Here is a 12,838-nt window from a genome sequence, read left to right on the forward strand (position 1 = left end):
GAATAAATGCTGAATAATTAAACATAGACTATAGTAAATGTATGTAAACAAAATAGAATATGCAGTGGTCGTTGAGAATATCCTGTTTACTAGCTACCAAACAAGCGCCTCAAACAAATCTACGATTTAAATTTCATTTGCCGAAAAACTTGAAAATCCATCCTAGCTCTTTCTAGGAAGTGCTCATCATTGCAGCAGCCCAATACCTTGCAAACACAACTCTGTTTCCCAGTGGGCCTATAAAAACCCTGAGCACCCTGACTCCCGGAAATTGTGTTCACAATCAGACCACAGATTGAAGTTTTGAGAAAGCTCTTGCTATTTTTGTGGGCAATATGCATCAGGCGTGGCGTGAATGGCCTGTGGGTATGTTGTCTGAAGCTGAGAGCAGTGTCCTGTAGACGTTTTTATGGTTCTTCAATCATACAGTGAGTGTTTTCTCTCTCTCTCTCGGTCTGTTGCTCTCTCACTTTATCGTCCATATTCCCATTCTGTGGTCATCAGCACTCTGATCTAATCTCGAATTGAGTCTTAATCCTATTTAGCATTCCAAGCCTATAATGTCCACTGTAAAAATCCCATTAATCTCCTCTAAACATCCATTTCCCGCATTCTAACCTCAACATTTGAATCTCTGCTGCTTCACTCTTCGCCATCAGCTTTTGCATCTCTATGAAGATGTAGAAAGCCATTCAGAATTGCTTTCCAGGACGTTTTCTTTCTTGTATGATTGAATAAATAATGAAGTAGAGCTCAATTTCCTTGCTAAATGAAAACGGATCTAATTCTGATCCAAACACAGTGTGTTTTTAAGAGATGAGTATCTCCTCATAGTGCCAAACCAATTAACTTCCTATTGTCTGATTTGATATCACACCGGTCCCATCTTGGTGTTCCTACAAGAGGGAAATTGAATCTTTGATTTATTGACATGTTTAAGCTAATAGATGATCAGTTCATCACAGGTAAATCACCCCCAGATATTATAATTGCGATTTCAGGGTCAGGAATGAAATATCACTCAGCGTTGTGCAGGAAATTAATGGTGACTGTGAAAAGTGCGATTGGCAAAACATCCTGAGGAACGTCATTTGTATAGGAGTCTGTGTTGTTTAGAGGTCATAGCTGTATTATTCGGCCAAAAGACAATCATAGCAAAGATAATTACAGCTGTTGTTTCTCAGGATTATCTATGATGTTTGTAAATGATGTGCTATGGACTGATTCAGAGAATAATGAGAATGCAGCTGAGCTGAACACGAGGGATGGTGAAATGAACTGAAACCTAAACCAAAAGCTCTATTTTGTCTGGATTGGTCTGTAGCCAAAGAGGTCATATAATAAGATATCTAATTTATCAATATATTACAAAAAGTCGGTATACTACTGTATGTAAACATTCTGTGAGTTAAAAATTATGGTGCTTTTTAATTGTAAATTTGTAAAAAGAAAAAAAAAAAACTGTGTTAGTAAAATGAAATATGAGAAATGAGTAAATATCACTTGTGAGCTGCATATTTTTATTGTGTCACTTCACTTCACAAATTATGCACAAAAAGTGTGAAAACAGTATTTAATTGGGCAGTTTTAGGAAACATACAGTAAATAAAAAATAAAATGTATTTCAAATGCATTTATTTTGTGCTAAGTATACTACAAATACATTTACATATGTGTGTGCTTGATAAAAATACCCTGCAATTTTACTTTTGGTATACTAAACTGGTATACGTAAAATCTGCTAAATTGCAACGACTAATTTTGTGCTTAATGCACTTTAATTGTGCAGAAATAGTGCTGAGGTCCAACTAAAGATATACTGAGAGTCTATGATATGACCCCTTTAATAATCAGAAATCTTTACCTGGAAAGACGCTAATTGGTGCTGGTGCTCTTCTACTATTTGTTATAGGGCGATAAGGAGGCAGAGCTTGGACTTCCTTTCTCTCCTTTATGTGATCGCAAGTCTACCATGGTGGCCCAATCTCAGATCGGTGAGTGATCAAGCTTGTGTGTGAAACAGTAGTAAATGGTATTCCCATGTCTGTGTGTTATGATGCTCATTTCACTTCCCAAACAGGTTTCATTGATTTCATCGTGGAACCCACCTTCACTGTGCTGACAGACATGATTGAGAAAATCGTGACTCCGCTGATCGAAGAAGCCTCACCCTCCGGCCTGGCTGGATTCAGACGGTCCAGGTGAGGACGAATTAATGGGCGGCAACAGTGCTAGTTTATTAAAATATTAAAGCTGTATTCTCAAAAAACTGACCTCGTTCAAAAGTTTGGGGTCATTTTGATTTTTTTAAATCTTTAAATTAATCTGCATATTAGAATGATTTCTGAAGGATCGTGTGACACTGAAGACTGGAGTAATTCAGCTTTGCATCACAGGAATAAATTGTTTTAAAATATATTCAAATAGAAACCAGTTATTTTAAGTTGTAGCATTTGACAATTGTTTTTACTGTATTTGGATCAAATAAATGCAACATTAGTGAGCATAAGAGACTATTAACTTGACTTTACTAACTTTTGAAAAGCTAAAATTGAACATATTTATCGACTAGACATTGCACTTGTGTAAATTAAAACTTCAGTGAAAGTCTGTTCTTGTCAATGAGTCAGTCAAAGTGGTTCACAAATCAGTCCGAATGAGTAAATGTGTCTATGTGTGTGTTTGTGAGTTCTGATTAGTATATAGTAGGTCAGTCTGAATCTATATTGTTTGTTTTAATTGTTATGAGATTGTCTTTTACCTGAACTGCTCCATAAGCGCTGTTGATTTTAAGACCTTCAAAAGCACCTGGAATGAGGAAGTGCATAAAAACAGAGAAAAATGGAAAGCACAGGCTGCCAAAGGTATAAACGCAAACATATACACATGCACTTAAAAAAAATCTAAATGATGTGCTGTAGATTATTAGTAATGCTTGCTCCTGTTGTTCGTGCTAAGGGTTAGGGATTTAAACAAACCCCTAAAATATTCATATTTGGCTATTTGGTAAACTTGCGCTGAACATAAATAAAAGATACATCAAATAGTGATGCGCTGGTTGGACAATGGATCCAGGCCATATCTAAAGACCAGAAAATCATTAAAGTAAGAGCTCTAATGTCTTGGGGCAGTAAGCAAAGCCGTAGCACCTTAGCAACCACATAGAGCACCTTAGCAATACCCTGGCAATCATTTACAATGCCTTAGTATGTAAGGGCAAGCACCTCTCGTCTCTTCAAAAACTGTAAAAATCTAGCTTTCATTCAGAAATATAAATGAATTCAATATGAAGAAAAGGTTTAAGAGCTCAGGCTTAACAAATAAACAAAAATAAATCTTCATAACATGAATCTAGATCTCCGTTTGGCGCAGATTCTGTAGATGAAAAATGTTGTCATATTAAATCATGATTGACTACAGTACATGTGTGGATTGACTTAGAATGTCACAGCTGATCTCAGAGCAATGCTTTATCATTTCAAAGAAATGTTTTCTGGCAATACTGTTAAGCTGCGGTCACACTAGACTACCTGTTTCATTCATTTCTATTCATACTTGTGCAAATTCTGGAGAGCGGAACATTCTATTCATACTGAAAAATATGGTTTCCACAAAAATACTGAAAAAAATATGGTTTCCACAGAAATATTAAAGGGATACTCCACCGCAAAATGAAATTTTGTCATTAATCACTTACCCCCATGTTGTTCCAAACCCGTAAAAGCTTTGTTCGTCTTCAGAACACAATTTAAGATATTTTGGATGAAAACCGGGAGGCTTGTGACTGTCCCATAGACTGCCAAATAAATAACAGTGTCAAGGTCCAGGAAATTATGAAAAGCATCATCAGAATAGTCCATCTGCCATCAGTGGTTCAACCGTAATGTTGTGAAGCGACAACAATGCTTTTTGTACGTGAATAAAACAAAAATAATGACTTTATTCACCAATTCCTCTCCTCTGTGTCTCTCCAAATCAGCGTAGCACCATTTTAGAGAATCTGAGCTGTACGCAGGAAAAAATAGAAAACAGTCATTTTAAAAGTAATAATATTTAACAATATAGCTGCTTTAATGTATTTGGTTAGCATAAGAAACTTCTTTCAGAAACATTAAAAATGCTAACCAACCCTAAACTTTTAAACAATTAGTGTATTCAGAATTAGAATATCCCATTTTCTAATTTTTCATGCCTAAAGTGACCTCACTTTCACAGTGCCAGTATTGATGAACTGAATTGTCTGTGTTAGATCTGGAAGAGAAGGCCAAACAGGAAGAAAACGAGAAGAAAGATAATAAAACCGACACAGACACACAAAGCAGTGACAGCAAAGGCGATAATACTAAAAAAGAAGACGAGATCAACACAGACGCGAGTGTGAAATCTCAAGACAAACGAAAGGAAGACACGAGACAAGAGAAGGATTCAAAGACAGATCGAGAAGCTACAGGCGATAACAAGCAGCCCACAGAGCAACAGCCCAGAGAGGAAGAGGGCAATAAAGACCCAGGGGGGGTGAATGGGGCTCAAACACCAGCGTCTGATGCCAAAGAGCCCGAGACCAGCAGTGACACGGACAACAGCCAGCGAGCGCACAACGGTGAGCATCAAAAGTTTTCAAATCTGTTGATTTTATTTATTTTTTTTTGATCCCAATATTACATTTCCTAAACTATTTCTAACCCTTAACACCTGTAAAAATGAATTTTAAAAAATTAAAAGAAAAAGATTTGTGAACAGAATATGTAGAGTGTGAATATGACGTACTATGCTAATAATCAATATTTCAAAATGGCTAAATATGGGCCAGTATATACAGGTTTATCACTCACTACCATAAACTACTATTCTTGCTTTACCACTTTTTCTCGCTTACTATTGTGTTTGTTGTAACCAAGCACTATCGCAGCCAAACTATTACATGTTGGAAAGAAAGTGGCTTTGTTCGTAAATGTTTTTAGTATACTTTAGTATACTCTGATTCTTGTGTGTTGTGTAGTGTGCTCTACAGGTTACAGTGTGCTGTGTGGTGTATAGAGTGCCATGTAATGTATAGCGTTTAACGTCCTCAAACAAGCATACTAACTAGTGTATACTACTTACTAATGTTGTACACTGCAATGTAGTGTGTTTTGCAAGCGCTGTGTGCTGCAGTATGCTGAATTCTGTGGTGTACGTATATGCATTTATGTTCTTGTCAGACATGTTTTACTCGAGCTAGAAAAGTTTACACTTTTCCAGAAAGAACGGTTAAACGGTTAGTGTAGCGGACCAAATGGATGTTTATGTTAGAAAAGCACTCGTCTTTTCTTTTATTTGTTTGTCTGATTGTTTGTTTGCCCTGAGTGGACTCAGTTAGTGACCTGTATCTTATCTGGATGTCAGGGAACGAGGAACTGAACTCACCTGACAGTGACGACAGTGAAAGCAAGAGATCGGACGGTAACTCCATCATCTCTTTTAACTGCTGTTGGCATCACATAGCGGCTGAATGCTAATTTGCATACTAGCAACCTAATTTGCAGCACTGTGTCCTAAACAGGCATGACACAAGAAGTTTGCAGTTACAAGTCTGTCCACACTCAAAATAAAAATCACAGCAAATCTGATGTTTTAACCAATGAGGTTCCACTGGGGACGGGGATACAGAGATCATCATGACAGAAGAAATCTATTGGAAGTAGTTTGCTATCTGGTCACCTTTGGCATACTTTATATTAGCATATTATGATTTGGTACACACTCCTTAGCTCATACTTATTTAGAACAGATAGTATGTAAAATGGGATTCAGTCGCTATCAGCAGGAGAGCTACTTTAGGTTCATTTCCTCTCATCAGGACGATTGGCAGAAAACCCCCATGGTGATTTGATTTGACACCTTCACGCATTTTTGTTCACCTCTGCATTTCACCCAAAAATGAATCTGTTTACTTGGCCTTGTGTTGTTCCAAACCTCTATGACTTTCTTTCAGGTACAATGCCCCATATGTTTTTGTCCATATAGTGAATGGTGCTCTTGCTCTGAAAAAGGAGGTCCAGAAAAGAAGTAGTCCATATGACTTATACATTATGTACAATACTTTTGTTTGACATTGAACACATGACCAATAGTCACCGATGTTAAACTGAGCTCATTGCTTCTTTTTTGTTTTGAGCTTTGACAGCCCCTTCCCAATTCTGCAAAATTTTGTGTTCACTAAAGAAAATCATATGGGTTTGGATTGACATGACCAAATTTTTATTCTTAATTGAAGTATTCCAAAAAATCATTATGAAACCTTCAAAATCACCTGTTCTGAGACGATAAGAATTCTGTATACAACTACAAAGATTTTCCATATATGTAGTGTGTTCAATTCCCTCCATCTGATTGTAAACACATGGCATGTCAGTTGTCGTAGCGCCTCATCCACCTGTCAGACATCAGTCAGAGCTGTGGAACAGAGCTCTAAATGTGCCAAATATCTGCTCTCCTCTGCAGACTCAGAAGACGAGCACAGTCACTGTGGGATGTCCCCCTCTTCACTGGCAGACAGTGCAGCCGCTGCATCTGCGCCTGATGCAAACTAACAGCACTCCAAATCCTGTACTATGCTGTCTCCTGGTGGTTATTTTTTATTATTCATCTTTTCTTTTCTTTTTTTTTTTGAGGACATTTCACATCTTAAAATCAGATCTTTCTGTCTCTGATGCATTTTTTTTCTTTTTCTTCCATACTTTAATTCACATCTGACTTCAAGGATGTACTCCAGGTTTTGTTTCATAGATACACAAAACCATTAGAGAACTGAGACTTTGGTGCAAAACGGATGTTAAAAAAAAAGTAATGCATGGTGCCTCGGTGGTTTTGGAAACTGTTGGATCCAAAACCACATGCATGAAAGTGAAATGTGTCCCTTGTCGAGTCGATGGAGACCAACCCCAGCTGATGTTCTTCCCTCGGGGACAACGTGACATCTGCCAACCGCTCAAGCGCCAAACCAGCACAGACAGCGAGCGGAGAACTTCAAAGAACTTCAGTCCCTCAGAGCACTCATGAAACCAGATCACTTTCACCAGGCCGTCGTTACCACGTCCAAAGAATGTCTGCAGAACTGCTTATTTTTATTTGTGTTAGTCGTAAATTCGATGTTGCTTCTGTGTTGATACCGATTCTGTACAGTTTCCATCGTGTGTCTTCTGTACATATGCTTTCAGGAGCTTCTTAAAATGGATGAAGGTAGTTGCCCTTTTAAATAACAAATTATGTCTGATTTATGTGTTATTAAGAGCCAAATCCGATGGGCCAATTAAACCTCTGCAAACATTGTAAACTCTTCAAACCCTTAAAATGCAGTAAATGTCATTATTTTGACATTAGGTTATAGTTTGAATATAGTTTGAGTTCTATTTTTGTATTTAATGTATATAAAAGATTATATTATTTATGAAGTGTTTATAGGGAAATTTGGTATGAACAATGAACAAAATAGATTAATTGTAGGAAGGTGTACTATTAATGCTTAATCTAGTCTCTTAGAGAATTATGACCGAGATTAAAAGGAATCTTATTTGTATTTTTCAATCTGGTAAAAGAAGAAATAGAACGTTTAGAAAGTATATTTTAGCACGAGCATCTTCTGTCAGGTGCTGCGTGCTGATATTACACTTTAGTTCAATGTGCTAGCAAAATATTTGTCCCTGTCTGTGCCGCTCATCTTCTCAAAGTATAATGCACCCGTCCATGTGAATCTTTCTGTAAATCAGTTTCATACATAAATTGTAAAATGCAGAAGAAAAAAAACAAGAAAAAAGGCGTCCTTGTAAATAGGCTGTTATAAATAGGCAGCAAAATCCTGTGTAAATGTCTCTGCTGCCTCAACCAAAGATGATTATAATGTCTGTACGTCATTTATCTGGAGGTCATTGCAAGCCATCATTCATGCATACTTCTTATGAGTCATTGGTTGGAAAGCAAGAAAGAAAGATAAAAAAGAAGAAAGCATTGTTGCCTTAAATCTATGATTAATTACAAATCCTTGTGACATTCATCGAATATTTGTTATTTGTGTTCATCTTCCTGTTTAGCTGTCCTCTTCTGACTCAGTTCTGAGTCATCACCACATATCTTTTTTTTTTCTGTGCTTATGTCAGCGTTTTCTTCATATCTAAGAGACACTGAAGTGATTTCATCATTTTGATTTGACTGGAGAGTTCAGTTAGATGTGAATGGCAGCATGTTGCTCTTTTCAGCTGTGAGGCTGAACTTTGCAAAGCTCATTTGATTGGTCGATACTGTGCCATTATAAAATATTATAAATGTAATGACATCATTTTGTTCTGTTTTTTATTTTGCTCAGTGCCCCTCCCCCCCTATTAAATCTCCACAAGCACAGACTTGGTGACATTCTGCAAAAATCATTTTCTTTATCAGTATGTTTCAGCAGAAAATCTAAACATTCTTAAACATATATATATTAAAATGATTGATTAAAAGAAGAAAAAATTTTTTATGAAATTAAAAACAACACAAATACTGATTAAGAAACTTCCTTGCTGGATGAAATGAGTACATACTAAGTTACACACACTAGCTCTTTGACTATAACTGTGTTTTTAGAAATTTCTTGCCTCTCAAATCTTGAAATTTCTTGAGGTCTTGAAGTCTTTTTTATGCACATTTAGGCTCAGAATGTGAGATTATTTAGGTGAAATGCTGTACATTTATAGAATATTGAAGTTGATGAGTAAATATGGCACAGTGAGATTCTGCCTTAATAAGTGTGTTTAGTTCTGCTTTGTAGTGACTGTCATGTGTTCAGCTCATTTGAGTACATATATGTGTTTGCCAGGAAACCTCGATGTCAAAACTAAGCTATTTTTAGTTTTTATTTTTTTCATGTACTGTGTATCTTCTCCAGCACTCAAAACACAGACCAATTTCTATTAGTAAAATGAAAGGATGCTCTGATCAGCAGTGCACTAGCAGCATAAATCATATAGTGCTGTACAGCCATCTATTGGCTATCTAGTGTACTGCATCACTGCAGTCAAACACATTTTGAAATCCACGCATTGTTTACCTTTTTATTATGTCCCAAAGTATAATTTGTCATGAGATTGTTTTAACTTTTTCTACATTGATGTCTGTTGATGCATTCATTACTTTTTTATTTTAAAAAGAAAAACAAATCAGTCATAAGCAGGTGTGGTCATGTGATCATGCTTGTTTCGATGCTCCTTAATTGCACTTTTGTGACAATAAATCTTTACTCAAAGGGCTCAGATGACGGGTTTGAGTCTTCATTTTGATATATATGATTTATAAATGTACACAAACTGTATGGTTGTTAAGAATCTGCTCTGTTTTTGCAGCTCCCACTCGCCGCAAATACCACCTGGTCAGATACAGTAAGAAACCCAGTTACTGTGCCAACTCCTACTTGCCCTCCCGCCCACAGAAGGATTACCACAAACCCACAGACCCCCGTAGCAGGGCCAGACACCTACAGAGCATCTCTCTGAGACGGGGGAGGTGACCCCATCTATAGCACACACAAAAACTTCTGTCTGTTCTGCACTGATGATGGAGTTGAGAGATGCTATTTCAACCCAAAATCAAAAGAAAAAACTAATAAGAAATTGTAATCTGCATGAAGACAGTACTTTGACAATTAAGCAGTTTTGCTGAAGATTTTTATTACTGTAGTGTATACAGAAGAGAAAAAAACAGATAAAATAATACATAAACAACTGAATTAATTAAAAACAGTAAAAAATAAAAATCTATTTGTATTTTATTTACAATTTTATTTACATTTTAACTCATTTAACTCAGAATTTTGTAGTTCTTATTTTGAATTGTGATGCCTATTGCCTTGATACAGTAATGATATCCCCATACCATTTTAAATATTATTTTAATCAACATAAATTAAACTCATTCTACACTACAACAAATGATTCCATGCTATATAAGTACTTTAAAAACAATGTTATATGTGTGTATATATATATATATATATATGTGTGTGTGTGTGTGTGTGTGTGTGTGTGTGTGTGTGTGTGTATGTATATATATATATATATATATATATATATAATTTTTTGTTTATGTTTTTTTTTTAACCATAATAAGAATTGGGGAGGAAAGGCTGCTTGTGCTTAATTTTAATTAATTAATAATTTTTTTTATAAGTCATTCTTATTTTCAGTTGTGATGCACATTGTCATAATGTATGTTTTTAATTGTTCCCATACAAAAAAAAAAATAGTGTAAAACAAAAAAAAAAAAAAAAAAAAGAAGTAAATCAAAATTAAGGCACCACAATAAATGTTACCATGAATTATGAATGCTTTAAAAAATCTGATATTTTTTCACTTTATTTTAATTATCATAATGAGAATTATGCAGCAATATATATATATATATATATATATATATATATATATATACACACACACACACACACACACACACACACACACACACACATATATATATATATATATATATATATATATATATATATATATATATATATATTTTTTTTTTTTTTTTTTTTTTTTTTTTTTTTTGGGGGGGGGGGGGTCTTTAGATGTACCCAGTTAATGTAACCTGCTGTTCATACACAATCACACACTGAGACACCTGTACATGTACATACTATGTTAAGCACCACTTTCAGAATTATTATAGAAGTTCTGCAGGTTAATGTAGATAAATATCGTTCACACATTTCCAACCTTTATGCTTTTATGCTTTTGTTGTTGGAATTAAAAAGATGTTCTTTGCATCATTGCAAGTTGTGTTTCTACAGCATGCAACACTCAAATGATGAAATGACAACTCAAAAAATATGTGCAAAACCTACATTTATTGAAGGCTCAGACGACAATCAAAAATAACACTAACAGGAATGAAAACGGAATGTTTTTAAAGACATCTACTTCTTCATCTCCTTCTCCTCATCCTCCTGATGAATCATTCGAGCCTCTGTCTTCATCAATCTCACGCCTGCAAATAAAAGTGCAAAGAACTGAGACAAAGAGATGGCAAGAGATGGATGGAGAGGGCGTGAGGGTGATTGAGTGAAAGGATGACAGAAATCAAAGTCTTGCCTGGTATGAGTGGAGGGCTGTTGAGTACGGGAGTGTCTTTCCTGCGGGGTTTCTTCTGTCCCAGTTTGTCCTGCTGATAATCCTCGGAGCTGTGCTTTTGATTGTCCATTTCAGCGTTCCCATCTGCAGGAGAACATTTCAGAGACATGTTCACAAAGCAGGTCTGTGTATCAGTCAGACTGTCGCCATCTGTTACACCTTTGTTATTCCTGTTGGATGCTGTTCACCCAAATGTTGACCCGTTTATTGTCATTATATGGCTCTTTTCCTTAAAAACATTGTGCATGCAGATATCCATGCAGAAATGCAGTGAAAAACAGGCTGCGGTACTCACAGAGATGTTTGTGCATGGTGAGTGTGTGTTCGGCTTTGTCTGAGAGTGACCTCACACAGTCAGTGGACATGCTCCCCACACCAGTCTGTTCAGGTATCAGATAACAGCTCGTGTTCAGCACACACACACACACACACACACACATGCACACACACTCATATACATGACAAAGGCTCTGTCATATTTACTGGAAAGCATATTTGCTGAACGGGTCAATGGTAGCAAACTAATTCAACAAAAAGCTTCTCACTTTAGGCTCTGAATTTAATATTATTATGGTTAATTATGCAGTGTCAAAGCATAATACTTAAATGCATCCCATTAAATTAAAAAAAAAAAAAACTGTTATCATGTTTAATTCCATGTTAATATTACCCCCCCCCCCCCAAAAAAAAAGTACTTTTCCCTGGAAGCTACATGTCAAAGCAAATAAAAATTTGCAAAATTTACATTTGAGGCTCAGTCAGCATTCAAATATGACATTTTGAGCTCTGATTAATTTTAATATTGCATTTATTCACTTGCAAACCAAATATTAATATTACAAAAAATTACATTTGTGTGTGTGTGTGTGTGTGTGTGTATATATATATATATATATATATATATAAATATATAGCTCTGATTAATTTTAATATTGCATTTATTCACTTGCAAACCAATACAAATATATACTGTATGTAACATTTAGTTTAAAATGAATTACACTTATTACATTTAATTGTATTAATCAATTATCATTTACCTGAAATTTATCTTAAATATATATATATAAATATATATAAATATATCATACATAAGTAACAAATAACATTTGCTTCAGATTTGATGTGTCCATCTACAATTAAAACATAGGCCTACTACATCATAAAATAGAACATTTCACTGTTTAAATATTATTTATTAATCAGTTGACATCTGTTGAAATATTTTGTTATTGATGTTTCAATCAAGAAAAGAACTAAATAAGTGAATTATAAGAAAGAGAGAGAGGCCTTACCTCAGTGCAGCAGAGACGGAGAGCGAGTGCAGGCCAGATCAAAGACAGGGGTTATGTACTTCAGGAGGAGGGGCCTCCTCTAATTCTGTCTCCATTAGAGCCTGTTGTCATGGTGATGGAGGCCCTTGTCATGCGTCAATCATCCCAGCTTCCATGAACACACGTCATCAAGGTTAATGAAACAACTTCAACACTTTAAGCAGTGATTCAAACACGATTTGAATCACGAGTGTGTTAAGATAATGTCTTCAATGCAGTGATTCCTACTTCATTTGGTTTTGATTTTAAATGCATCCATATATAATTAAAATAATGATATTTAAGATAATTTTACTCATCTACACTCACCACAACTCAGTGCTAGCTCAGTGGAGAGTGTGAACAAGAGGAAATGAATAATAA

At 35.5% G+C, this 12,838-nt stretch overlaps 2 protein-coding genes across 2 annotated transcripts in view; one reads left to right on the forward strand and one right to left on the reverse strand.

The window, feature by feature from the left end:
• The window catches only part of LOC109049947 (calcium/calmodulin-dependent 3',5'-cyclic nucleotide phosphodiesterase 1A-like), a 64,384-nt gene extending 54,663 nt beyond the window's left edge, over positions 1-9,721 (forward strand). The window contains exons 13-20 of the mRNA XM_042752218.1: positions 1,913-1,994; positions 2,081-2,201; positions 2,573-2,585; positions 2,750-2,864; positions 4,250-4,600; positions 5,386-5,442; positions 6,484-6,570; positions 9,357-9,721. Of these exons, the coding sequence (XP_042608152.1) occupies positions 1,913-1,994; positions 2,081-2,201; positions 2,573-2,585; positions 2,750-2,864; positions 4,250-4,600; positions 5,386-5,442; positions 6,484-6,570; positions 9,357-9,520 (990 nt within the window). The 3' untranslated portion in view covers positions 9,521-9,721. The remainder of the gene's footprint in view (positions 1-1,912; positions 1,995-2,080; positions 2,202-2,572; positions 2,586-2,749; positions 2,865-4,249; positions 4,601-5,385; positions 5,443-6,483; positions 6,571-9,356) is intronic.
• Positions 9,722-10,769: 1,048 nt separating this feature from the next.
• ppp1r17 (protein phosphatase 1 regulatory subunit 17) lies at positions 10,770-12,546 on the reverse strand. Its single transcript, XM_042752122.1, has 4 exons — positions 12,437-12,546; positions 11,437-11,521; positions 11,103-11,225; positions 10,770-10,998 (listed from the first exon to the last, which is right to left on the reverse strand). Exons 2-4 carry the CDS (start codon positions 11,504-11,506, stop codon positions 10,928-10,930), a joined length of 264 nt encoding a protein of 87 aa, XP_042608056.1. The 5' UTR covers positions 11,507-11,521; positions 12,437-12,546; the 3' UTR covers positions 10,770-10,927.
• Positions 12,547-12,838: the final 292 nt, after the last annotated feature.

The sequence above is a fragment of the Cyprinus carpio genome, chromosome B24, assembly GCF_018340385.1.
Source record: "Cyprinus carpio isolate SPL01 chromosome B24, ASM1834038v1, whole genome shotgun sequence".
In the NCBI taxonomy this organism is placed as follows: domain Eukaryota; kingdom Metazoa; phylum Chordata; class Actinopteri; order Cypriniformes; family Cyprinidae; genus Cyprinus; species Cyprinus carpio.

What these genes read in the sequence shown, in the direction of transcription:
- ppp1r17 (XM_042752122.1), bottom strand. Translation starts at nt 11,506, where the DNA reads ATGTCCACTGACTGTGTGAGGTCACTCTCAGACAAAGCCGAACACACA. An exon ending in CACCATGCACAAACATCTCT is followed by an intron (nt 11,226 to 11,436) that starts GTGAGTACCGCA and finishes GTTCTCCTGCAG; the next exon opens with ATGGGAACGCTGAAATGGAC. An exon ending in CAGCCCTCCACTCATACCAG is followed by an intron (nt 10,999 to 11,102) that starts GCAAGACTTTGA and finishes TTTTATTTGCAG; the next exon opens with GCGTGAGATTGATGAAGACA.